We start from the raw sequence: 27,608 nt of genomic DNA, 5'->3' as shown, positions 1-27,608 counted from the left end.
TGGATGATTTTTCGAAGTTTTTCGAATGTTACCCAGCAGAGTTGAATTTGAAAATTGATCTGTGAAATTTGTATTTACTTAGTTTCAAAAAATTAAATAATGCTTACCTCCAAAGCATCGATTGTGTTTGGTTGTGTATCAGTCAGTCTTAGTACGTAGGAAATTAAGGGTCCGTTAGGGAAAGGTCCGGGCTCCCATGATATTGCCACTCTGCTAGGGTCGGGCGCTGCGGCTCGAAGCGCAGCTGGTGGAGAGCTTGGCTTGCCGCTCTCCAGAGTCAATATGACCACAGAGGGGGCCGAGTAAACCGGCTCTCCTGTTCCAACGCGCCCCGAGAGGAAAATTGCTACACGGAACTGTCCAGAAAGTAACATATTTATGATACTGATACTTTTACTTTGGATGCATGAAAATTGGTTATATGTACAAAAGCTCTAAAGATAATATATAAATGTGTAGCTCATTTGCTTTAATTTTTTAAAATTAAATATTAAGACATAAAGAAAGAAAAATGGTCACGTATTATTTTACATTGTGAAAACTTAAAGACACCCCGTTCCAGTTTTTCGACGTTTGATCATTCATCAATGAATGCAAAGTGCACTTCTAACTAACATCCAAGTGCATTGGTTATGAGTGCAAAAGCGTTGACGGGCAAAATGTATAGCTCATTAGGTGTTGATTAATTTATGGTACATTCTACCCATAAAGAAATGGTTTCAGAAATTGTAAATAATGTAATGTTGATATGGTAAAAAAAAAGAGTTTTAAAATTTAAAACTTATTATTGTTTAACTTCTGTCCCTACAGACTTTGCCAAAAGTTGTTGCTCTATTGCTTTCGAATAAAAAAATAACTTGTTACATTTTTCAGAGTGATCACTTTATACAGGTTGATGTGAAAAAAGGTGGAAGAGAAATTAACGACGTTTTAGGCAACTATGTACACTTTTACATTTGTTTGCGTGCAAAACAATGAAAAAGGTTATCTAATATAAACTGGTAAAATAATCGCATTACTTACAGTGTAAATGATGTTTAGGTTATAATATAGCTTGGGAATTTTTTGCTTGGAGAAGTCACAACAAGAAAAACCTTTGGCCACCTATTTTATTGCAGGGAAGCTTAATTTAATACCAGTTTTTATCAAATAGGACTATAAACGTTCCAAAGCGAATAACAATAACAATAAATAATTATGTGAATACTTCTTTAAAAGGGTCTTTTGTCTTAATGATTACTTACCCGGTATTTCGTGTAGGGCCGCAGATTATCCACGTGTATAATAGAGCGATCAGAGTGACTTGTATTTGAATAATATTGCCAGCTACCAGATAACTCTTCGTAACGCCACTGGACCAGATAACTCAAATTTCTTAAGTTCGGAGCTTCCCAAACAAGCGACAGAGATGTCGCAGTCAAACTATCTGCGACAAGGGCAGGAGCGGTGGGTATTCCAATGAGCTCTAAAAAAGAAATTAATTAATCTCTTGGCATTTTTTTTGGTTCAAAATACATAAAGTTACAACTGACCTCTTATCTTTTGGAAATAAGTATTAAGCGCTTCATTGCAACCCATCACGCAATACAATTCTCTAGAAAATACCGTTTCTGATGTAACATTCTGCAAATATAAAAATCTTTATAGTAATTGGATTAAATGAAATATTTTACTAGGTTTATCAATGATAAACTTACGCAAACGTTTTGACAGGAGTTTTTTAGTCCTAGCTGCCAAAGGCTGCATCCCAATCGGCACTGTAAACATTAAAAATAAATAAAAAATTAGGAAATTCTAAATGTAACTAAGTTTCAAAATTGACATCTTATCTATATATAAAAAATAAAGTTGTGTTAGTTAGACCATCGATAACTCGAGAACGGCTGTTTTTTAGATGTATCTTCGCCCGGAATAGGATAAGAAGTACTTATTTAAAAATAAAATGTCCTTTCTACCCAATATTTATTAATGAAGAGACAGAGTGAAGTTCGCCGGGCCATGTAGTCATAAACGTAGCGTCGTAGCGTCTTCTTTAATAAAGTCGATTCTGGCTATATTTGGTTAGTACTGGACGCTGTTCGCCGTTTTGGCTTTTACAGCTTCTTCAGGGCTCGCGGATCGGAAATCCGCGAGCTGAAAAATTAAAAAATCTACGTCGATTCTACTGCGCGGTGCCTCTTTTATATAGTTCGGAATCATAGGTAAATTTTCAATTTTTGCTTGAGTTTTAAAATACGTTATTAATTTTAATAACTAGAAAACATCTACAATTTTAATTTATAGAAAGAAGATAAGAAATTGTTATATTCTGAATTGACAATCATGTATTAGTTGAAGTAATTCTAAATTCGATTGCAACAATATTATAAAAATATTGAAAAAATTTTGATAATAATTTTCAATTATCTATCGAAAATGGAGCAGCATGCTTACGAGCTTAACGGTCGTTTTATAAGTCGATTGAGAGTAAAAACTGATTTTGCATGTGTTTATGTCCCACACGTGTTCCTCTTGAAGATTCATGTAAACAAACACAACAGTAAAACTTACGATCCACATACAAGTGAGACGGTTCGACACTCGAGTGAGAGATAACTGCATTTATCTCATTTTTTTAGGTTATGACTAAAATTAAAGCTATTTTTAAAAAGCTGTTTTTTTATTAAATAGCTCTCTAATGACTATATGCTACGATTTAAAGTCTGCAAAGGTCGTTCATGCTGTCATTATGTTAAGACTTTTCTTTATATTATACATAATACTTATTATTGTACTTAATTACCCTTCCATAGCATATGTATTTGCTGTTGAAAATATTACAAGTAGTATTTAGTGTGTGCCAATTTAAGGCGACAATCGATCTTGGAATGTATGTTAACTCGGTGACGATTATATTTGTTCCTAATAAATCAAAAATAATAACATAAAAACATGATGTACGCTAAATGCCGACATAATTACGAATGTTATAATTATGTTATTTTATTAATATCATATGTTAAAAACTTGTTATTTTTCATTTGTAGATGTTAATTTTTAACAATTAGTGACTAGATAAGATAAATAAACGTTAAAAATTATGAATAAACTCTGCTATATATGTTGTATATTTACAAATATTCAAGTTTAATTTATAAGCTAAAGAAAGTGAGATGATTTGTGAGAATTTACGTCGTTTCTAACGGATTTTTACGGTCAAGTGACGGCCTTTACGGGTGGTGATTTGATACCGGATGATACACGTGAGTACTCTTTTAAGTAACCCTGTTTTTTTAAATGAGGGTGACAAACAGGTAGGTATGTAACTGTCATAATTATAAACAAGTTACAGAAAACATCAAAATCTACTGAACACTATCGAATGCCTTTTAAAATATTTTTGTAAGGAATGGGATCTTTACAATAACGGAATCTCCCCCAACAATATTCAAGATAATATTAATGTACTTTAATAGAGCTCATAAATTAAATTAAAATCCCAGCGGGTGCGCGGTCGTCGGAAAATGAAGTTATCAATGAAATGTCAGACACTAATTATAAGATGTTCAATGTATTGCGCGTGTAAAGAAATTTGTAACACTAATTAGTTGCTGTAAATATTTTCATTAAATCTATCGCTTTAAATTACGTACTAACTATAAATCCTCATCATTGTAATTTCGTGTGCATTTTTGTAGCCTTTCGAACTTAATTGTCACGGTGACGTTTTGTGTGTAATTTAAACGTTATTTTTTTCTAAAAAGACACACAGATCGCTTAAAATAACAAATAAATATATATTTATTACAAAAATTAAACAGCTTTGTAATTAATCTCGTCTTTCTTAATTTGTAATATCATATTACGAATTAAGAAAGACGAGATCCGTAGACGAAGGAAAGTAATGGCCCAATGGATTAGCAAGTTGAAGTGGCAGTGGGCAGACCACATAACTTGCTGAACAGATGACGGGGGTTGAGGCCCTAATCTGAGGCAAGCGCAGCGGACATTCACCCACAAGGTGAACAGACGACCTTATTAAGGTCTCCGGAAGACGCCCGATGCAGGTCGGACCTATGTCCAACAGTGGTCAATTTGTGAGTGGATGATGTGGATGGCGGTGCGGCATTCACTTGAAAATACTCCGTTTTATCGGCCACTACGACCACGTTACTTTTTGGACCTAATAAAGATTTGTGAGTTCCAATTTAAAATCGAAGGCCGCTTTGAATTCTAACACTATGATATAGTCCCTGCCATTTTATTTAGATTATAATTGTAAATAGTGCAAGATTGTAAAAAGATTCCGAATAAATATAATCACATCGATCACACCTGCTTTTCAACTTCCTCGCCATCAAGAAGAAACAAATACGAGCAAGGGATCTTACCGACAACGCATAACGTGTTAATTTTCTATTTTTACCTCACCTATGTGGCATTTGTAGATTCCGCTGATAAAGCGGGGCGGGGCACAGAGGGCGCTTAGCTTATAATTCCTATTAAGGAAACGCAGCTCGTAAGGCGAGGCTCGGTCCAGTACTTACTACAATTTCACTGGATTGGGTGGCCGCCGAACTCTTAGATCGCTTTGGCGGACGCTCTACGACCTTGGTTTTTTTACGGTTAATTGTGAATAATTCTTCTTTTAGCATTCTGACTCATAGGCATCCTAAGCGGCCGAACCTTGATGTCTTCGATTGCTATTACATTTCTAACAATACTACCAATTCGGAAAGCATTAGCGCTGGGAGGAGAAATGGTAAAATACTCCAGCAACGTTTCCATCGAGAATTGATGATTTGCGAGTCCTGTAGTACACGATCCGACATCGATTCCGACGAAACCGATAGAAAACGCGTATAACGATTATTATATCTTTGGTCTAATATATTAGGTTACTAAATCCATGTTGTTACTAATTGCAGTCCGCAGCGCTGTACCGTCGCCGGGATGCGATCGTTTTGAGTCACCAATCAGCAGAGTACGCGGAACAATTAAAAGCGAACGAGTGCGTCGCAATCCGCGCGCTTGTTTCGGGTGCACAACTGCCAACCTTTCAACCGCCCGCACGTCGCTATATAAAAATTAGGCCGCAAGAATTAACGATTTTATTACTTTAGCGATAGTACCCGCTTCTTAATATAATTGGTATATCTCTTTCTTCACCCATATTTTGGAATGGGTTTTAGCTTAAATTTGTTTACAATAATTAAAAGATTAACTAGATCTATTCAATAACATAAGTACGTCATAAATACATTTGGAACTATTATTTTTAATAAAGCTTTATTTTTCCTTTCTATTCGGAAATTCAGTAAGTTGTAAAAGAATGTTCTCATTGATTATTATACGAGCTGATTGGAAATAGTTGTAAAATCTTTAAAGTGTTGAATGCATAGTCTAGTATTGGTACATCGTATCCAAAAATGAACATATTCAGATATAATTAGGAGCGATTATAAATTAATGATTATAAGCGCTAATATTTTTAATCATTACTTTATACTGTATGAGTTGAAATAGGTATAAAAATCATAAAGCTCTTTACAGAGTAATGTGTTATATATTTATCAACTCCTTAAAGATTTTTCGCCTATTTCTTATCATGCTGTATATAATTTTAATTACTTTACGCAAAGAAGACCTGTCTCAATTTTTTTTATTGAAATTTCAGTGTATTCTAACACGAAACACAAGGTGACGTAAATAATAATACATTGGTGTTTAAGCATGAATGGTTTTAAGAGTTGTTTCCTTATCATATAAAATCAATGTTTCTTACATTTCGAACAATGAAAACAAAACGCTCAATGATAAATTTTAATACAATTAAAATTAAAAATAAAACAACATAAGCTACGAGATAACGAGAAGAATTCTTAAATATATATATGTATATATATATATATATATATATATATATATATATCTTTGTTTATGGCACCCGTTTTTTGGCATCTCTCGTTCTCTCCTACTAAACTAAAGCAGGGACTATTGATACAATTAATAATTTCCGCTGAACATTATTATTTGCCTGCTCTTTTCTCATCATTCTTAATATCTTCCATTAATTTCTCTTTTTCGCTTCACAGTATCTGGCACTCCTTTTCTTATTTTTCCTTTCGCACATGGCCTCCCTTTCGTTTTTTTCTTTGCATAATCCAAATATAAAATATCTTTTATTTTTGTTTGTTTATTCTTGCTTTTTATATTTATTTGCCTTAATGTAAAATTAAAATTATTTGTTTTCTTATTATCTATATCACAGTTCGTAAATATATTATTACATAAGTGGATATTTTGTAAAGTTTATCATACTATTATTTATGTGATGTTTATCTAATATTTTGGGTCAAATGATTGCGTCTAAGTTTCCTAATTAGAGTAAAGATAGACGTATCATATCGTTCTATGTATGTTTATAGTTGTAGCTGTTGTTAAAAAAATTTATTGCTTTTGCGTTGTCGCATTTGAATAAGTTAAAAGTTATCAGTTTTCCACAAACCACATCGTAATTGTTTCAAAATACGTGGTTTCAGCCCATAGATGCCCACTACAAGGTGTTGGCCTCCCCGAAAGATATCTTTGGCGGATATACCATAATCGCCACGCTCGGCAGGCGGATTGGCGATCGCAGTGTGGTATTATGGTACGCAGGGGACACTGCTACCCATCTTCTGGAAATTGTTTGCTAGTAGTGGCATCTTATATAACGAATGAACAAAATGTAAATTATATAAAATTATATCCCGGGAAAAGAACCTGGTCGCAGGTACAATTACAAGTCTTAGTCCTCTACCTAGCCTACCTAGATACCACCGCTTAAAAGTTCACTAAACATTAGGGGCACCGAAAAGTAATGTCATTTCTGTCGAGATATATTACAGGAAAACCGATTGAATTTTTACCGCTCCGTCATTGAAAATTTGTATACCATATGGCAAAAGGTTGTTTATAACGAAGGTGAATATATTGTTGATTAGAAATAAAACTTGTTAAAAATGTAGTCGTGTGACTTGTTAACTTAAGAAAGAGACATTACTTTCCGGTCTCCCTAATAATTATTACACGACTTTTTAATGTTATTATTTATATTATTATATTTAAACGCATTTTTGAATTGTTAATTATATTAACATTATAAGTGGTAAGATACCACCGGTTCGGAATAATCTGCTGAGAAGGGCCGACTAGAACTTCAATAGTTGCTCTTTTTAGATGAAATTTAACAAATTTAGATGCATAAATTATAATATCATACATGTATGAGTCAATAAACCAAGTTGAAAACATTTCTATCAACTATATGTTTTAAATGCTATGATAAGATTTATTTAATAACTGAGAAAAGGGAGTATAATAAACAGAATTATAGTAATATAATATAGTTTTAGTTGCGCGGAAATTAGAAATATTTAATTATATTACAGGCTGCGTTGACCCATAAACGAGTAGTAAGTAATAGTTATAAAAATGCAGAATTAGCGTTGTTAATAGTGAATGTATGTGTATTCGTAAATGTAATACTCGATGAGTATAAATAATTTTAAATTAATTATAAAACAAGATTTTTACGTTGTACAACTTAAGAATGTCTGGAACCCATTTCGAGTCATCAGAGTAAGTACATTTCTTTTCGTTATTAAATATTTATTTACAATTTGCCATAATCATCACCATTAATATTTAAAGGTAACAAAAGTTAACATTACTAGTTTTATTTAAAGTATATTAACATCTTTTACTACTTGGATGATAAAATGTAATAATATATCGCCCGAAACACACTCCAAATTGGTGGCAGATGATCTAATGGATGGTTGTTTTATTTACTTCTTAAAATAAACTTATTTGGTCATAAAAGGTTTTTTTTACTAAGTGTGATAACACAAGTATTATCAATAAAAGAAGTAGAGCTTTGACAAATTGATTAAGGCCCTTTAAAATATTATTTTATATTTATATAAATAATACATGTACATTTAGATATGTGCTACATGTATGTGTACTATATGCTATTATATTATATCTCTACCTTATAGTTAGGAGTTATTGTTTTTTTTTTTTTCTTTTTATTTTGTTTTCACGTTCTTCCTTATTTTACCTACCTTTAATAATTTATTTTTGCACAGCCCAAAGATTTATCTGGTAGAAAACGCCTTCGTCATTTAGCTTGCCGTTTTACATTGTACAAAATATGTTCATATTAATAAAAAGTTACAAACCGCCGGCGCGTGCTAACGTTAAAATCATCAAAATGTTTATATTATTAATAAGTCTGAGTAAATTAGTTCGTAATTAACCAGCATCCTGTCTCGTGCCCTAATAATAACAAAACAATAGTAACTCCCTTTTGAGTCATTAAAATTGTCGTTTTAGTTAATTGTCGGAGCGATTTCGGAAACGCGCTCGGAAGTCCAATTGAGGGCGCAAGCGTAAACCGGATGGAGGGGTTCTGAAACCACTCACGTCTAGCTGATATTAATAGTTATATTCAATAAGAGGAATCTTAATTAAATTTGTTCATTTATAAAGTAATTTATTTTTATACAGGTACATGACCATCAACATCATTTCAGCCGTAGGAGTCCCGCTGCTGTACAAAAGTTTTCCCTTATCGATATCTTTTAGAACCGGTAGGAAGCGGCCTCCATCAAGCGACTTCCGACGGTGCTAACATGGTCGTCTGTCCACCCTGTATATTTGTCTTTAATCTGCCCACTGCCACTTCAAATAGCCATTTTACAATAACATTCAATTTAAATACCTAATAAGTGTATATAAAGTATAACAAAGTTCTTGCTCTGTTATAGTAACAGAAGAATATTTTTTATAATTTTTCTAGAGAGCAATTAACCTCCAGGCAGTTCAAACAATTCAAGTTACGTAAAACTTTTTAATAAAATGTAACATATTTGCAATTTTTTATAAAATTAATTATAGATAATAATATTGTAACTGATTTGTCAGCTGGCGCCAGCGGCGATTGGACGAGAAATGTTGCTGTTTCTCAAGCGGTATTCGTTACTGACCCTTGATAAACTTTGATAATAAAGTGTTGCCCTTGTTTTAAAGCAATTTGCGTGATCATCGGGAGAATTAGTGCAAAATGCGTGCGAAACCATACGTGCATTAAGTTGTTATGTAAGAAATTTACTATGTAAATATATAGTGTACATCATTATACTTATAGAATACTAACTAGTCTCGCGTCCGCTTAGCATGGTCTTACGAATTCGCGGAATTTGCAAATACAAAGTGGTTTTGGGCAGCAGTGAAAGGCAGGTCAAAAAGCCAGATCCACACAGCCTTTTGTGGTTGCAATTTCATAAAATGCTTTCTTGGTCATTTTTATGCCGAAAAAAATATTCTGACCAAGTTTTGTACCAACAAGAGGTATATTTTAAAGTAAGCAAGTATTAATGATCGAGCCCTCAACCCGCGTTGTGGGTATAATTTCAAATCTGTTCTTAGCTGACCTCCAATTAGTAAAAGAAATATTTCTACCCAATTTCATGTATCTAAGCATTATAATTGCACAGATATCGTGATGACTCAATACATAGGTGGAAATCTCTTTTATACAAGCTGGTTGTTTATGGATGGTAACGCTTTGAAGAGGTAAAATATAGCTCATTTGTCAATAAAAAGTATAAGCTATTTTTAATTACCATACATACTTTTTACCATACATATTTTTAATTACCATAGTGATCACTGTAAACTATGATTTTTCTTCAATTATTAATTTTTCTTTTAGAATGCGACAGGCCAATAACTTCTGGCAATTCACACATACAGTTAATAATAATTAATAAGTATTGTTTTACTTTATTATTATTAAATTATTTATTATTTCTGCATCCATTGAATATGGATTGATAGTACTATACATTATTTCACAATGAGCTAAATATTTACCCTTTAAAGCCACCAATAATCAATCGCCCTGTATATAGATAAAATACTGCTTTCATAGATTAACCATTGAAACATTGAAAGAAGATAGATATAAATAAAAGGTACCATATTTTACGATAATGTAACATAAAATAAAAATGTTAGAAAGCATATAATATATTTTTGTTTTCAAAGAATTTTTGCCCGGAAGAAGCTAGAACGCTTAAGCTACTCTGTACCATTATACTGGTACAATAAAACAATGTACACACTAGTCGTAACACCGTTTAAAAGGGATTCAAAATACGTGTTCAGGTCGCGCGCTGGCCCACGCCAACCGCTTGACTCCGGCAATTGGATAATGTTGAGGCAAATTGGGGCCCACCGGCGTGTTTCCCACTCGGCCCCGATACTCTTGACTCTCAAGAGCTCTTTCGTTCTCAACTTACATTCTGTTAGCCTCTATCAGTCGCTCCATCAAACCTTCATAAAGTGTACTGATTATATTCAGCCATCATTGTATCGTATAATAGTCAATAGAATCCTTTAAAAAAGAATACAAATATTTAAGACCGTTAATTCGTATTCGTCCTTAGTTGTTTCGTTTTTGTAAAGAAACTTGACACAGACCTCACTGAGTCCGGTAAGTGGTAAGTAAAGGATACTTCTATTTTTACTCGGCGTATATCGTTGATGGTCCTATAAGTGAACAATAAATCAAAACATACTTTGGTGTGGAGTCATAATTTCGCCGAGCGGATGGACGGGTTGGGTTTAAGGGGAGGTGCTGAGAGAGCAAGGGTGGTGGGGTCAGAGGGGGCCTTGCTTGGGACTGAATGGGCAAAGCGCAGGCGGGGAACGGCGTAATGAGGAAATGAGAATTAGCGCGCGTCGAAACCGAATGCAGTTCTTTATGAATACAATCTCTCTGTGTCACTCTCTCTGCATTCTATAGAAGTATTGAATTATAATTTTAATATATTCTTTTGGTTCGATGAAATAAGTTACATTGTTATCATTTACAAGTGTACAAATATAGTATTTTTATTCATTTAGATTACATCTTGCTCACACTTCTTGAAAGAGCTGCCGCTTTCATAACAAAATAATATTTGCGGTGGAAATGTGGTTCGTTTTGTTTTGGGAAGGCAACTAAGAAATTGTCGATTTCAGCTATAGACTTCTGTAACCGTATTTTGATATCCGTAAATGTTATAATCTTCATATTAAAAGCAAAACGAAAATTTACTTTTAGTTTTGCTTCGTTATTTTCATAAATGAAAAGAACGCAATGCAATCACAATATAACAAAAAAAATTGATAAATATATTTACTTCGCGTTAGGCCGATTAGCGAGGGCGATATTTAAGATCATATGTTTTCCAATGGAAAGTCTTAACTTCAAATCTGAACTCCTGATCGTAAGAAAGTTATACGAGTATACTTATGTATATAACATAAGTACTAATGTACTCCCAATTAATATAAAACTTTTATGCCATAGAAAACTAGACGATAAGAGTAAAAAAAGACTGACCACTTTTTGTTAGTATCTGTAAGTTTAACTTAAAATTCTTCCTAATAATAAATACGGCGAAGAGAAAAAGTACAAACAAATACATTGTTGCCCCCAAGTTGAATTAAAATCAGCCTTTACAGAGAGGATGCGTGAAAAACATTTATCTTTATATGTTATTTAATAACCAAAGAATTACATAGCATTAATTCAATATACCACTGTTGTAAGTTGCCTATTCGTTGAATATATAAAGAAGGTTTTTTCGAAGTAGAATAGTTATGAGTTAAATAGAATGTGTGTGTGCTCGGTCACTATTTAACTAATATCTAGTAACTGTAAGTAATTTTTTCATAAATAATGGCACTTTTACGGAAACAACAGATGAGCAAAGTCTCTGAACAAGAGAAACAATTTCCTTAAATAGACATTTATTCATAAAATAATTTAAATTAAGAATTACAAATTTTTTTATTTACATTTCAATAGATAATAAAAAATGCTGAATGTAATAAGATGTACGGTATGTAGAAGAAAAGGAAATGGCAATTGCATTCCTAGCTTCAGCGGGTCGTCCTACTTTAAACTTTGGCTGCAACCCGTCTGACACTCAATTAGAATTAATCAATTATTGTGTAAGAGGAGTTAAGATTCTATTTTTAGAGCTGAAATTAAGCAAACTTTTAATAACAAGAAAAAACTTATCCCTTTACAGCAATATGTGTGTATCTGAAAGACATTTGGTCGGCAGACGTCTCATCTAAGTGAAAACCCGATTATGCAATTAAAACACAAATGAATTAGGTACATAGGTCGGATTTTTCTTAGTATTATAAGTAACCATATTTTTCAAATGTCGACCATTATAATGTCGGTATACCTTGTAACTTGGCTCACTGTTGTAAGTTACGGTCTCCAATATGTACATGTTTTAGCTAATAATGTTACACCTTCATTTTTTTTAATTGGTAAAGTAAACCGGCATTGCCTAAAATATAGGCTATATAAGTAATAATCAAATAATGCAAGCGCCAAACTCGAGAACGGCCAATTTTTTTTAAATTCTAATTTTTGTTAAATCATCACAAAATTGCAAGTAAAATAATAATAACAAGTGTTTTGCCTTTTCCATACAAATCACAGAATTAATTAAATTGTAAACTTATAACATATGTGATATACACTTGTTTTCTCCTAAGTCAACGTGGATAGCAAATGGACAATCCCATATATTTATATTTTTGTATAAACATTACGTGTATTTAGTTTAAGGAATTTATATTTATGCCTATAATGAGTGTTGATTGGCTAATGAGCGTTCCACGATACCGAGCTCACTACATCACACATATTTCAATTAGCTTTCCAATTGGTTGTTTGCGATAAAGGGACATGTTATCCCTCGTCTGGAGAAAGTTCTTGTGTGAAAGACCTTTGAGTATTAGACCTTGCCTCTATAGATAAACGCTATTGTTATTATATTTTGTATAGTGTTTATTTTACAACCCAATAACTAGGACCGATCTTTATAACTTGTTACTTGTCCTGTGAATAATATTTTATCGTGGTACATCTTATTATTATAACACCTCATTCTATAAGAAAAATATCTTTAATTATAGTAATTATTTTACAAAATAACTATATTATAAAGAAATATTCATTTCATAAGTATTATTACTAAATTATAAATATTTTATAAATTTTACGCAAATTTGTAATTCGGTTATATTTTATAACAAGCTTTTACTATCAATTGAACAGATGAGATAATTTTTTTAGTAATAATGCAATAATAACTTTTAGCAGTAACAACAACGAAAATACGAGTATATCGATGTTTCTGTAGCTAAATAATCATAATCAAAGCCGAAGAAAAATAATAATAAGTGTTATTCGTTAACAAGTCATAATATTTTCTTCCTTCAACAAAAATTCAACACCATAGATTTTTTACTTTTACTAGAAACAGGGTCTTTCATTTAAATAATAATGGACATTTGCAAAGTTGGTTTAAACGAACTTTATGAATATTCATACATGCACTGTGCCAGTGCCGGTTCTCACAGTTGTTCCGCTACCCAAACAATATTGTTTACGTAGTTTTGCTCTACTGACTTCTTGAATAAATTATAAAAATACCAATACTATGACATTTTCACGAATACATAACTCTAACAAATTTTTCGGTGTACATTTAAATATTTTTATGTTCTGTTTTAATTTTAGCTATTAGATATCAATATAACATTTCCTTTTTTATGTTTAAGTATACACAACTTCAGATACTTGTAACTAAAAGTTACTATGTAAAAAGAATACTAATTTTCCTTTTCATACAGTATATGTATATTTAAGATTACCAGCCATGAAATACAAACGGTTAACGACGTCGGTGTTCACAAAATATAAAAATATATTCACAATTCGGTTGGAACATTTCAAATAATCATTTCACACATAAATTTCGAATATAATTTAAAATCGTCTATTGGTTTACTTCCGATAAGCGATTGTTAACTTCCGGACGCGAGCAGCGGAGCGGGTTACGCGTCGAGTTCCTCTACATGAGAGCGCACCTGAACCGTAAACGTCACGGTATGACCTGCTGTATCGTTTAAGAGATGGTTCAATAGTTAACCTATTTTTATAGGTGATAAAAGTTTTAGGTAACAATAATTTTTTTTCGTACATTCTGTGTAATTGTTTCATTGTAATGCTTATGATACATAATGTTTTTGTTTTGATTACATTCTAAAAAGTCTTGTTCTTTTAGTTATTATTTATATAAAATAATTGACAGCAAAAGAAAGTTGTTTAAATTAACTCCGTGTTACGTTTTTATACGTCTTATTTTGTTTTTACTAGCGTTCAATATTTAACAGGTATTTTAAATTTTGATTTGATGAGAAAAGCGGTGTCTGTTTCTTTTATATATGCAAAATTACTTAATTACAAAATTCCAAATCATGAGAAATCTCGTTGAAAAATATTAACGTTAAAATTATTTGTTTTGATGTGTTTATACGACACATAATTTGTATGTCTATTTCCGTTGTTTTAGTTGTGCGATATAGAAGCCTTGGCAAACCCAAGTTTAACCCTAACGTACGTTGTACAAAACGTCGGAATAAAATGAATGAACTCTAAAATAGACAGAGGGGAGCAGACTGGCAACTAGCAGCTTCCTTCCTGCGTCCATCCGGCGTCAACTCCCACGCGACCCCCGTTGCCTCTCGCACCTCTTGCAATGTGGTGGTTGACCAACGGCCATCCTCGCTTTCACACCAGAAACACATTGTAAACATTGTTTGGAAACTTTAATAATTAAAAATATATTTATTGAACTCACCCAAATAAATTTTGCAAGAACTCCTCTCTTTATTATTATTCATCACATAATATCATCATCAATAAATTTCCGACGGAACCGATAAGAACCTGCCTGCAACGAGCCTAATAAGATGTATAATACCTTTAAAATGTTTAACTTGCTGTAGTCTGTTCTATAATGTAAAGACATACAAGATTCCAAAAATAAAATGAATTTCCGAAAACGGGAAATGGTAAAAGGTAAATAATGCACCAGACGAAATATACTAAGTGTTAAGAAGTATTGCAGGAAATGTTCGTGTGTAAACAATTCGAAGCCGTCGATGCAATGAAAGAGCGAATGCAAGCAATGCTTTTGGTTATGGGTGGAGCGATGACAGACGGAAACAAGAGAAATCCCTACCTACACATTAAAACTCCACGGTTGAATTAATTGTCATATTTGTTTTCATTTTTATTCGGAAGTAAATGGATTTCGGTTTAAAGATTTTTTTTACAAATGCAACTACGAAACTCATCGTAGTATATAAAAGATCGAATACATGGATTGATAAAGAAAAACTGATGTGAAACATAAAAGGTTAAAATAAGCTTGCCTTTTCTAACTTTCGAAACAAAATTCCGCAGGTGACCGTCGAAGACTGGCACAGATGGTCATAGATAGTGCGCGTCAAACTTTCCGAATAAGGTCAGGGTCCTCAGTAGTGAGAGAAACGGCGTAAGGAAAAGAGTTGAAATTTCATCTTGATCACAACTATTACAAATGATCGATATCTATTACTGAATTAATATATTAGAGAGTATTGTTTAAAACACATGTACTGCATAGTACTTTAGTCCCTGCACATCACCTAGTGTGATGACGTTGTATCATATTAAACGAGGACGCTACTGCATAACTTTGAGACATGTTGCAAATTACCAAACGATAGTAACGATTCGTTGAACAATGTTCACAGTCTTAACTCATCATATGACATAAAGACACTATGATCGCTTTTTTTCATCGCTCACAAACCTGTAGCTATATTCAATTAGGCTGACAGTTTTAACAACTTAATCAAAACAGTGGCACAGGCATTCGAAAACTGCAGGTATTTTAACATAAAATATTTATATCAAGCTCTTCAATGTAAAGCCTTATGCCTACTCAGTCAAGGAAGGCTATGATAATATAGTCATCTTAACATTGTCTTCCTTATGCAGTCTATAGGCATCTTCTCTGACGACCATCGTCTGTATCAGGTTTTATCTTTCGAGAGGCTCTTTTATAGTACACCAGGAGTGAATACAAATCCTAATTTTTTTTTTAAATCCTCTGATTTATATAAAAGCTATATTTTATACTAATTTTTTTTTTTACTGGAAAGCGACCTTCTGGCAATACATATATATCTGCAGGGAGCGATAGAAAACAATAATTCATTTTGAAAATATTTCAATCCGATTTTCCAAAATGCTTTACCGACTTTATTATCATTACGTTATTAAATATTTCTGAAACCATTATTTTTAGATAAGATTTACAATACTTTCATTGATAGCCAACGTGATAAACATCCAACGTATAAAGCTTTTATATCTATAATCAATCAACTCGTATAAGAACTATGCGTCATCTCTATATCTTTTGTAATATATTAATGAGAAATCATTTTAAATATTACCGTGTTCCGATTTGTGTATGTTGTACGTGGAGAAATAAATGGGTTCATGAGATGCATCTTTCTAAGCCTTAAGAAACGAACACAAAGTATTTTCGGCAATAGATTAGAATAAATTATTTTCGAGTATCCAATAAAAGTAATAGATAAAACCGGGATAACTTTCAAAATAAATCAAAAATAAATATCTCTGTGTGATTTACAATTGAACACAAATTGTCTGTCACAGAGAAAACAGAAACAAGTCAATTGAGAATGTTTATTCTCTCTACGAGTAGGGTTCATCAGTTCATTTATGTTTTTTCGGGATACTTTTTTCTGTTACAAATATCCCATACTCCGTTTCAAATATAATTTTTGATAATAAAACAAAATAACACTAATACCTAACTTTTTTATGTTGTTTCATAAAATTATAACTATAAACAGCATATAGCAGCACACAGTTATATATGTAATAATTTTCTGTTAACGAATATAAGACTTTAACAATAAATTCTATGCAAAAACTAATATTTAAAAATTCCAATTACTACATATATTAATCGTTTAATGTTAACTGACTCTGCAGACTTCAAATTTGCAACTGATTTTGTTCTGTCGAATTCCAATAGAAAAATAGATTTATGATACATATTCAGATTAAACAATTTATAAAAGTGGATTAGAAATAGGAGTAAGAGCTTTAAAGGTTTTTGCTTATGAATTGTAATATTTTTCTTGTGTAACTGTAAGGTGAAAAATACTTATGCAGTTAGTATCGAGTTACATTGTTGAACTAGAATCAAGTCTTTTGAATAAATACGTTAATGTTCGTTTTCGTAGTGCCAACACGGAACAAAAACTGCTTACGTGTACTAAGAAAAGGGCAACCGAAACATGTTTAACGTATTAACATATTCTGTCCATTATTTTTATAAAAGCATGGTAACCGAGAAAACGGTAGTAGTGATATGGAATGCGCTACCCCTGTTTCTCCACTTAAGAGTTTTTGCGACCGCCTCTAGCAGGACGCAGGGGTGTAAATTGGACCTTACTGATAATTTTGACATTAACCAGCAGTAACTGTCATGGTTGGCGTGTGATGCCCGTTTTATGTCAGTTTTTGTTTAAGAATGATGGATAACAAATTTACGAACGTGGGATGTATTCAATTTAACATAAAAAAATTCACGACTTTATTATCTACAAACCAGATATAGGCTAGACATTAAAAATTAAAGTCCTTAGCAGCTTCTCAAAAAGTAACTTTTAAAACATTTTCTCTCTGTTACAAGGAAATCTCCATACGTTAATCTTTTGAAGAAACATATAAAAAATGTTTTTGCAATTCTTCAGATTGATCGGTAAAATCTTTAAGAGGGTGAATATATAACACATTTGACAGCAATAAACTTCATAGTTTATACACCTATTACCAATCATAATGTATGAAATAATCACTCTGAAGTATGTTACATTAATTAATTTTTTATATTGGAATACGAGAAGCGAATAATTTTTGGCAGTACAAAGTCTGCAGGGGCAGATAGTAAACATTTATTAACTTTAATACGTAATAATAGAAATTTAGAATTATTTTTTACGGTATTTATTATTTCTGAAACTATTAATTTTTGAATAGTGTGTAGCATATATTAATTGAAAACAAATTAGTATAACATTTAATCAGTATAATTTCTATACAAATCGTAGAGAATAAAGTACATAGAGTAATATAAAAAAAAAAATTTTGTTAACTATTATTCTCTATGCGTATTCTTTAGCTTATTATAAATCTGGAAAAAAATAAATAACAAAACAGGCTTTTCTGAGGTCAGGAAGCCATACATACATAGGAACGCGTCCTTTGCGACAACAAGTACACACGAATAACTTTTAAAACTATGCAATATCAGTATTTCGTACTTTCGATTAATCTAAACTTTAGTTTTCGCCATCCACCACATTTGTTTAAATATAACGATTCGTAAACGTTATAGAAAAGGAATTTCGAAAGAGATAAAGGATAAAAACAACGCAGTTGTATAAATGAACTCTATTCTTTTGTGCTCTGGTATGACTATACATCCCTCCCTTTTATATATACATTTTGGTAATGACATTTGGTAAACGGCAAATCACCTTCCTATTTAGTATCAACATACTAAAATCCCATAGAGTCAGATTTAGTTAATGATTATTCGATAAATGTGAAAAAGAAAATTAAAAACATAATAACCATCAATATAGTGGTCATCAGAATATTTTATAAATCTATCAAAATTTAACTAAACAAATCTTTACATTTTCAAGAAATTATCATTATTTTCTGAACAAAATTAAGAATATAGACTATAAAATTATTACAGTTTCTGGTCGAGAATTTAAAATACCCGTTAACCACATCACAAAACCTTTGATTCTTTAATTCACTAGATTAAATTAGAGAGTCAAAGATCTTACGGTCTAGAAAGTGCGCGGATTGATCTCGTTCATAATCTTGAAATACAAACTTAGTAAATTACAAAACAAATAGAAGATAAGAACTCAGTAATATATACCTTATGCTCTAATTAAAGTAACCAGTTTAAAACCAGTCTATCAAGTTATGCAACCTATTATGTTTTAACCCAGTCGCTCATTGTTTCTTCATAATTTAGGTAAGAAAAATCCTTTTTCACATTGAATGAATGAATGAACCTGATGCTACATAATATCATTCGTATACACATCGTCAATGATTTGAGGACAAAATTAACAATACGAACGAGTGCAACTTGGTGTATACTATATTTCTTTTCGTATAATCTGTTTATTATCGAATGTTTTAATACAGTATTCATTAAATACTTTAATCACGTAAAATAGGGCATAGGTTGAATGATGAGCCTGAGTTATCAACAAGTAATTATAAACTCTGATAATTATTTTTTACAGTAACTGTGTTGGTTACTTAGCGTCGATACGGCAATCAATGATTTTCAGTTATTACATCAAAATATAAATAAGAAAAAAGATAACTACAACAAAATAAGCTAAGTAAAAACAATTTGGTATAAAAATTCTTTTTTCAATATTTACATGACGTTTCAATCGTTCTATTCTTACTCAAAAGCATAAAAGTGTTTTTCTGTTTCCGCCATAAAAAGTTGTTGAGTAATTTTTAATATATATCAGTGATGTAAAATATACATCTTATCGATTCAAACGACTTTACGACCTTTCGTTTACACAAGCATATAAAACTTTTACGTACTCTACAATTTTAAAACCTTAACGTTTGTGATAGTGACATAATCTATATTTGTTTTTGACTGCCAAGACTATTACAAAGTGTTAACAGTTATTAATTTATGGCTGTAAACTGTAATGTAAATACAGTTTTTTTTTTGTTATGAACAAATGTTGACTCTTTTCCATTTACACCTTCTTTGACTTTGAGTTATCAGAGAGAGAAAGGTGCCTAATCTGAACTTCTTTACAGTAACTAACCTCGAAGACTGCTTTAAAAACCTGAGCACGAGCTATTATATCAATTATTTCAACAGATTAGGAAGCCACCCAGCTCTTCGAATTGTTAGGCGAAGGGTCCGTGGAGTAACGATACTTACGCTTGGGCTGTTATTAGTCAGTTTTCACATTAGATTGTCGGAGAAATTTTAAAGCTAGTGATACTACGCTTTGGGAGATATAATGGAAGAAACTATAGCAGCGCGCATATCGCGAATTTCTTTCGAATGTCCTAGCCGGCGAAGTCGGAGTGTGATTTTGTAGTGTCCTACTTTAATGCTTTGCAACCATATTATAACAGAACACTGTAATCTGGTTGCGAAAGAGTTTAATTTGGATCTGATTACAATTCATACAAACATAAACAATGCTACTTACTTGCTGTACGCTGCAGTCAGATCCGCAACTAACATCAAAGTGGCCATCTGCGGTCCGATTCTGAAAACATACAAAAATATAATCAGAAACCGGGACACTTTTTTGTTCCTAATAAGCGGTGGAAGTTGCTTTCTACAGAGAGGATATTATGGCATAATCAGAGGAGCGCTGGCCCTATAGCTTCCGGCGTGACTGCGCACGGGCACTGAGGCGTGCCGTTGATGTCACAATAACATCTACCTGCCGAACAAAAAATAATAAAAACGCACGGTTTAAATCAGGCCTGTTGAAAATGTTGATTACCATAAATAACGCTTTTTTTAAAGAAAAAAAGTTTGGTTGGATTTTAATTTACTTTTTATTTGTTTTAGAATTAATGTATAAAAACATAAAAAATAGTTCGTCACAATTAAAAAAGTAGATGATCTTCAGTGAACACACGCTTTAAAATTTGCTAAACTGCCTGTCTCCCCCGGGTGTAATTTCATAAAATCCATTCTGGGTATTTTATAACATGCGAAAAAAAAATCTGGCCATTTTTAAGCTTATGAGGTATATTTTAAAAATACGTATTTTTAAAATTTACACTCTCTCAACTCTCTTGTAGGTTGGTTTTCGTGAAATCCGTCGTAGTTGACCGCTACTCTGTGAAAGAAATATTCCTACCAAATTTCTTGATATTACTTGTCATACCTTAGAACTATCCGGCTCCAAAGATATCGGGTGGAGTCAGTATATAGGTGCAAATCTCATATATATTCTCCTACTCGCATTCTAATCTTCCTTTCTGAGGTACATGGGGGGAAACCCCAATGGATTGGATTGACTATCGGATACGACCATTGGCATCAAAGGCAAACATGCAAGGCATCGTAAACTTTACACTCCAGAGTGGTTTGGTATAGATGAACCCAGCGCATTGGGGATCTCTCTCGTGGTATTTTACTTACGATCTTGCCTGTAACAACAATAAGCTTCTCGAGGTTCCCCCGTCTTTACCCCGTATTTTGATTGCCCGTGCAATCAAAATACTCAAAGACTCTTTTTAGGCGAACAGGTGAAAGCCTCGTTGTCAGTTTGGGTTTCTTGAGTATCGTGACTTTCGTTTGTTTCGCCGACCAGAGGAAGCACATCATTTTCTTATAGCACCGTGTATCATAACATCCACGCGTCCAGAGGCATTTCTTTTCTGCATCTATGTCTTGGGCCCATAAAGTAAAATAGAGAAAACTAAGGTGAATAAGAACATCTGATTGTTTATTTTTTAAATGTTCCTATTCTACCACATCTTCTTTGAGGAATATTATGTAGCCGGTATGCTTATTACAAATATCGCTTAACAGCGCAGTGGTATCTTGTTAGAGGTTTTGCGAGCGTGAGACCGGAACCCGGTTGCACCTCTATGGCCTCAGCTCCGAAATGCGATACCTCTGGTAACGTTTTAGGGATTTTTTTAGAAAAACATAACAATGAACAATTCAATTTGCAAGTACAGATATTATATATTGTTGTTTGTACAAATTACATTGTAACTTATGTAATAATTATTGCAATAGTTATCAATGATTATACCATGAACTTTATAATAACTAAAATTAACCTTAATGTATGTTTTATTTATTTTAAAGTATTTTATAGTATATTTTATAGTATTGAAGCATAAAGAATTAGAAATAAATCTGTCAACAAAAGTTTTAATAAAATAATATTTGAAATCTATCTATAATTTGTTGATACCGGGTTTATTAATTGATTTAATACGAGTTGCTTGTAGTTTACCGGGGTTTTAAACGTTAATATTTATTTGGATGACGATTGTTTTCGTTGGCATTTAACACATTTCACGATAGAGTTCCTAAAGTCGTTTCATTGGTTTAGAATTTAACCTAAATAAGTTATTAAAGACTGTGTTATGAAGAATGGCTGCCCTACTTAAGTTTGAAAATTATTACTTATATTCATATTGTTTACACCAAGTAAAAATTATGTAACTAAAAAATATGCTAAATTAATATTTTTACTTTAAAAAACTGCTATAAAATGTACACATATAATCCTTATCTAAAAAATTGAATTTATTTTTTGATTACAAATTTAAAAAAGTGTTTTAAGATTATAGCTGCATTTTTAAAGTCTACTGTCATCTGAAAATTACACAATAAAGACTCAGTAAAAAAGTTTAATCGGATTATGTATTTCGACTTTGATTAAAACCACAATGTAAGAGAACGAAAATAAAAATTCTTATGTGATTTGACGTGTAAATCTGTCGACATATAATTAATCCACATAAACAAAACATAATTTTTTGATGTTTGTGACAATATTTCTTGACGCATATGTATAAAATTAAACCCCTTACACTAAGATAACACAAGCATCAAGAATGTTTTAATTTAGAAGTGGGGGATAGTGCATGAAGTGTAGAAATATCGCTCTATATTTAGCACTGTTGTTCACTACAGTTAGTTGCTAATTGCCGACAATTAGATGAGCGTTGAACCTGCACTAGCAAACAATCTGGATAAAGATCATCGCAATGCGTCCTCACCGAAGACGCCTTATTCAATGATGTATTATTGACTAATTAATGCAACCTTTATGGTACGGTTCCCTTGAGTACACCAAAAATATTTCAAAGGACATTTCACCGAAATGCATTTGGTTAACATCGTAGTGATATTTTGGCGACGGGTTACTGTTCAAATCTATTTACTTTATCTAACATGCAGTGTATGAATTTCGATATAAACAATTGAGAGTAATTTAGTTAAAAAACGAACGTAAGCTACCGAAATATCACTTTGGTTATGTCTGTTTTTGTTGTGATTAGTGGGACGTTATGTTACTGTTTTATAAATACTATTGTCTATAGAAACAACTCTTACAAGGAATACTGCTCTATGAACCTTTTGTAAAAATCCATAGTGTTTTAAGGGAAAATCGAGTTTTCAGTTCTTTTATTCTCTCTGTGGTCTCTCACTTGGAGCCTTTTTGGCAAGCTTACAGGCGCTCAACGAGTCATAGAAAGGCCATATAGCCCATATGCTTGGGTTTTTTTTTTTATTTGGAGATTCGTAGATGAACGAAAGTACACAAACATAGCCTTATGGATTGGAAAATTGAAGTTTCAGCGGATAGGTTACATGGCCTTCATAAATGATATCGGCAAACGCGAAGACGTCCACCTTCAAGATGGGCAGTAGGGTCGTCTGATAACGCTACATGCAGGCCACTTCTTAAAGGTACTATTTAAAATCTTTGGATTGTGAATGTCCAGCATTGGACGTCACAGAAATTAGAAAATTTAAAAGCAGTAATAAAGTTTAAATGATTATTATACTTTCCAATTTAAAATATCATTAGCATTATAACTAAGCTTTTTGTAATATTCGAACTCTCTATTGACACATTGTTGATGTATATTATTATTCAATAACAGATTGAAACATAAACATTTTGAATATAAATATTGATGGACCTGTTATTGTTATTATAACCTAGTTCAATGAATTACTTAATGATGTTGCTTACTACAAGTTTGACCACAGATACCGCAAGTCCTGTCCATTAGAAAGTGCACTAATAATATATTAACCCATTCATCCCTGAATTACATTCCTAAGCTTTTAAATTGTTGTGAAATAAAAATCTATATTAGGAGTTTATTCTACATTTTGAACTTCTATTGGGATTCACAATGTTTAAGCTAAAGTTCGTGTATCATTCGATAAGCAGATAATATATGCAGTTATAAGCATTCTAACTATATTAAAAGATTACTAACATTAAAACTGCCAATAATAAATATCATTAAAACTAATATATCCTATCTTTTTTTTCTCAGCCAATAGACAACCACTTCAAGGCATAAGGCCTCCCCTAAGGTCGCCACGATGACCGGTGTTGGCCACGCGAGTTTAACTATGTCATCCGTCTATGTCTATGTCAACCGCCGCTCGAGAACCTTTCAGCCGCGGATATCCATTGCACGAGCGATGTGACACCCCATTGCCACTTCAAACGAATAGTTCTTAGACCTATGTCAGTGACCTTGGTTTTTCTGCGGATCTTCCCATTTCTGATTCTAATTCGCAGCGAAACTCCGAGCATAGCTCTCTCGATTGCTCTCTAGGTAACCTTGAGCCTTCTTATAAGGGCTACTGTAGGATTTGTAAGTTATCACCGGCAACACACACTGGTGAAAAACCGTCTACAGGCATTTTGAATATGTATCGAAAATTTCCGAACGCTGTCAATCCGAGCAAGATTTTAGACTTACCAAACTGGACAGTTTGTTTCAGGTTACATAATATTATAGAACGTAATCCCTTCGACACTTACTTGAGTAGACACGATATAGACATTAGACACCAACTTTCTTTTCCATACTTATTTTAAAGGCCTGTTTGTCCGGAGACTACTGAAATCATCGAGCACTATACGCAGGTCTTATTGTCAAACCATACAGATGCCGAACTATACATCGGTTTTATTAAGAAGACAGAAAAGTAATGTAGTTTCTGTCGACATATTTTACAGAAAAACCGATTGATTTTTACCGCTTCGACAATGAAAATTTGTACGCTAGATCGCAAAAGGTTGTGGACAACGAAGGTGAATATATTGTTAATTAGAAATAAAAACGTCTTAAAAATGTAGTGTTGTGCATTTAACTTAAGAAAGCGACGTTACTTTCCAGTACTCCTAATATAATATACTTTCTTATAGTTGTTAAATTTGTAAATTAATAAATAATATCTCTAAGTTATATTCAGTTCAGACTATATGAATTACTAAAATGCCTATATGAATTAATCTTTTACTAATATATATACAGTATAAGTAAGTGTGAGTAAAGTTAATCAAAGATAATGTATGAAAAAATGGCCGGATAGGCTTTTTTAATGATATATTTAATTTTCTAATATTTAATTCAATATAATAACTCGTAATAGGTCCTTGACACTTTCGCTGACAGTATTTATAATTTTAATTGGAACAAAAATCAAAAAGCGCAATATGAACTTTAGTATCATTAATCACATCATTCATAATAATTATAAACAATCACTGTCACAATTAACAAAATATAAAATGACTGATGATTCCATACACTGTTTATAATCCTTCGATTATAAATAGTTTATGGTATCAGACGTAAATATGAACATAGATGGAAATAAACGTCGGAGTTCTTATTATTATGTGTGTGGGTCTACTCTAGCTGTCGTGCTCGCTTCCTACTTAGAACAGTAAATTAACGCTAATTCATCCATTTTGTTGGTTTACGCTGGTTAAACAAAAATTCTAAACTGTGAACTAATTGAGGTAAAGAAGTTACTTAACATTGCATTTCAAGTTGTTGGTCAAATAATGATATATAATAATGTATTATGTAATAACATATCAGTAAATAATAGCAGACATTGTGATCTAATAATAAATATAAATAAATAATTTAGTTACATTTTAAGTTTGGTAAAAATTATTGATGTTTCGTGTGTAAGTGTTAAAATAATTTAATAAAGAATATATTGCAAACCTGGAACGGGCATTTTTCATTGCATCGAGCAACGGCTTCCGCTCCAAATTTCTCGGTGATGGAACTATAATCGCAGCCAATTGGCCAAGCGGACAAAGCCAATCCGAGCAGCGACAACACTAGCCATTTGTGCCAATTCAGCGGCGGTCTCATTGTGCCCACCGGCCTTTGCCGTCGAGCCCACTCTTGCGCACTGTCACGATGAACTGACCATTGTTATATCAAAACACAATTTTTTTTAATAAATAAATTTCTTTATTAATACGGTTCATGCAATATTTTGGAAGTCAAAAGCGAAAACGATCGAACTGCGCGCGCAATTCACCATCACGAATGTAGAGGAACAGAGAGCGAACGTTTATGTGCGCATACGCATCGGTAGCCGACGGCAGACTGAACCGTCGCGCCACCCGCTCTCTCTACGACGCTACGGTTGGGCGCTACGTTCATTAAGCCCTTACCTGTTTATTGTCGCACCGCACTTGTTCTAATTAGATGATTGTAACATTTCACTGCCCCCGGAATACAATATGCAAATATACGACAGTAAAACATAAAAAAATAGCTATTAAAACTTTTAAATTAAGCAATAAAATCGACATATTCTTTTAATATTAAGTAATACAAAAGTGTATAATAAAAAAAACGATATGAAACGAAAAAAAACAATTTACCAAAACATTAATATAAAGCTTAATACCTTTCAGTAGGTTATTCTAAAGGAATAAATCCATTCGATGTCTGAAGCCTGGATTTAAATAAATTATAGTCCTGATTTAGCCTTGCAGTTTTTTTCCTAACAGGATGGAATGGAATCCTAATTATTTACATTACTAAATATTTTTAAATACAAAAATATCGTTTATAAATAAGATTAGAATGTTACATGATTTCTACTTTATACAGTTTTAATAAGTAAAAATACATACTAGTCACCTAATCAACATAGTTTCTATACATCTGATGAAACCAGTGTCATTCAAATTTACGTCATGTTGAATAAATCGCCAGACACGCCGTCTCACCATAAAAAAGGTATACAACCGTTATTAATGACAAAATAGTTGCTGGATTTCGCCATTCATTCCAGCGCTTTCCTTTTCTTTCTCCTGAAAAACCAAAATAGTCACCAATCGAGGCATGGACTGTCCCACTCAGGGAGTAAGAATGTATAGTGTAACAGCTGAAGCTAAAGTATCTTTCGAGGACTCTTACACCCTTATTAAGCTTCCAACTAATCGACTTGCTTAGTTGTCTTTGAATTGGGTGAAAAATATTATAAAACAGCCTGCGCCGTAGTTCCCGTCAACTGTCACATAATATTTAGATCGAAAAACTTTATTTTTACGAGAAATATTTTCACTTATATTAAGATAGAAAAACATAACTGAACTGTAACTTGATTTAGTCTCGTGCACTCGACACGATGACGTGGAACCATTGTTGACATTCTTCATCATTCCAGCTGAAAAACGTTCACTGCCGCCTCCCGGTTGATTATTGCAAATTATTCAGCTACTTATTATAAAGCTGTGTACCCTTGTATACAAATCTTCATTCTATAATTTGTCCTTGGCTCCCTCAAAGACATTTGATGATTGTTTTTCTTCAAGAGAGTATTTCACCAGTGTTAAATCTAATGGTATATGTGTGTGTGATTTTTTTTTTAAAAAAAACGCCTCGTTTTAATTTTATATATTTTGTTTCATATAGTTTTATTATTTCATAAAGTTTTTTTATTTTAAATAGTATTTCAGATCAAAAGTTAAATAATATTAATTAATCAAAAGCTCAATAA

At 32.4% G+C, this 27,608-nt stretch overlaps 1 protein-coding gene across 1 annotated transcript in view; it reads right to left on the bottom strand.

Annotated features, from left to right (window-relative positions):
• The window catches only part of sev (sevenless), a 50,810-nt gene extending 24,784 nt beyond the window's left edge, over nucleotides 1-26,026 (bottom strand). The window contains exons 1-6 of the mRNA XM_068761216.1: nucleotides 25,811-26,026; nucleotides 20,266-20,325; nucleotides 1,698-1,757; nucleotides 1,533-1,623; nucleotides 1,245-1,465; nucleotides 108-356 (exon numbers count right to left, since the gene is read on the bottom strand). Of these exons, the coding sequence (XP_068617317.1) occupies nucleotides 108-356; nucleotides 1,245-1,465; nucleotides 1,533-1,623; nucleotides 1,698-1,757; nucleotides 20,266-20,325; nucleotides 25,811-25,963 (834 nt within the window). The 5' untranslated portion in view covers nucleotides 25,964-26,026. The remainder of the gene's footprint in view (nucleotides 1-107; nucleotides 357-1,244; nucleotides 1,466-1,532; nucleotides 1,624-1,697; nucleotides 1,758-20,265; nucleotides 20,326-25,810) is intronic.
• Between the last annotated feature and the right edge of the window lie 1,582 nt (nucleotides 26,027-27,608).

This window comes from Battus philenor, unplaced genomic scaffold (assembly GCF_028537555.1).
Source record: "Battus philenor isolate CCGP_79_NKW_IND1 unplaced genomic scaffold, ilBatPhil1.0.hap1 SCAF_14, whole genome shotgun sequence".
Classification (NCBI taxonomy): domain Eukaryota; kingdom Metazoa; phylum Arthropoda; class Insecta; order Lepidoptera; family Papilionidae; genus Battus; species Battus philenor.
This window is presented reverse-complemented; position numbering and strand designations above follow the sequence as displayed.